Source organism: Priapulus caudatus, unplaced genomic scaffold (assembly GCF_000485595.1).
Source record: "Priapulus caudatus unplaced genomic scaffold, Priapulus_caudatus-5.0.1 Scaffold2923, whole genome shotgun sequence".
Lineage (NCBI taxonomy): Eukaryota > Metazoa > Priapulida > Priapulimorpha > Priapulimorphida > Priapulidae > Priapulus > Priapulus caudatus.
In genome coordinates this window covers 1,872-2,929 of record NW_014579984.1, presented here as the reverse complement: position 1 = coordinate 2,929, position 1,058 = coordinate 1,872, and the positions used below count along the sequence as shown (strand labels likewise).

Here is a 1,058-nt window from a genome sequence, read left to right as displayed (position 1 = left end):
GAGGCGCGCCGCAAAGGTGCAGGATGTCGAAGCTTTGTGAGTCTGAATTTGATCGTTTTTTTCACACTCGCACATAGATGAATTACACACGAATAAGAGCATGTCACACCAGCAGGACAGGACAGTCTAACATATGGCAAGTTCTGCACTAAATTATGCGGCCAGATTAGATAAGGATTTCGATAAGGATAATGATTGCGCTAATGATTGCGATAAGGATAATGATAAGGATAAGGATAAGGATTGCGATAATGATAAGGATATGGATAAGCATAAAGATAAGGCTGGCGATAAGGATAAGGATAAGCATAAGGATAAGGTTAAGCATAAAGATAAGAATTGCGATAAGGATAAGGATAAGGATAAGCATAAGGATAAGAATTGCGATAAGGATGAGGATAAGAATAAGATAAGGATAATGATAAGGATGGCGATAATGATAAGGATGAGGATAGGCATAAGGATGAGGATAGGCATAAGGATAAGNGAGTAAGGCTGCCTCCCATCACTGCATCTGCTACAGTTCATATTCAAACCGTATTCAACCTTGCCTCACAGTGCAGCACAGTGCGGGAGAAAGTCTGCCTCTGCTGGTCTCACCAAAGCCACGAACGCCAGCAACAAGGGCCAGGCATTCGCCAGGCTCACGACTTCAACCCTTGTGGAGCAGTGCAGGCTGGGTGCGGAGCAGAAAGGACCTGACGTGATGATGTTCCACTCTCTCGTCGTGCAAGCAGTGCCGAGTGAAGAATACGCACGCGGATTTCGAATGCATGCGTCAGTGCGTCACTCTCGCACTCTTTATGCGGGTCTGAATATGTACCTCGAAGATGTATGTGGCACGGTTACCAGAAATGGGGATATTTTATCGAAAATGTTATCTGTAAAAATGGCTTTTAATTATGCCAACAATATTGTTAGAAAATGCTATATGCTATATGCTAACAACGTTTGATTCAACATGAATTTTATTTTGTTACTTTCAATTCACACTTACATTTCTATTACGATGGATTATTAAGGAAGAATGTTTTCATGTTGTTGATTGCAACACAGCT

The 1,058-nt window shown here is 41.9% G+C and overlaps 1 protein-coding gene across 2 annotated transcripts in view; it reads left to right on the top strand.

The window, feature by feature from the left end:
- Positions 1–966, top strand: part of LOC106819174 — a 16,210-nt gene extending 15,244 nt beyond the window's left edge. For both annotated transcript variants that reach the window (XM_014823826.1, XM_014823825.1), the window contains one exon: positions 559–966. In XM_014823826.1, coding sequence (XP_014679312.1) covers positions 559–702 — 144 coding nt within the window. In that variant the 3' untranslated portion in view covers positions 703–966. The remainder of the gene's footprint in view (positions 1–558) is intronic.
- The last annotated feature ends 92 nt before the right edge of the window (positions 967–1,058 follow it).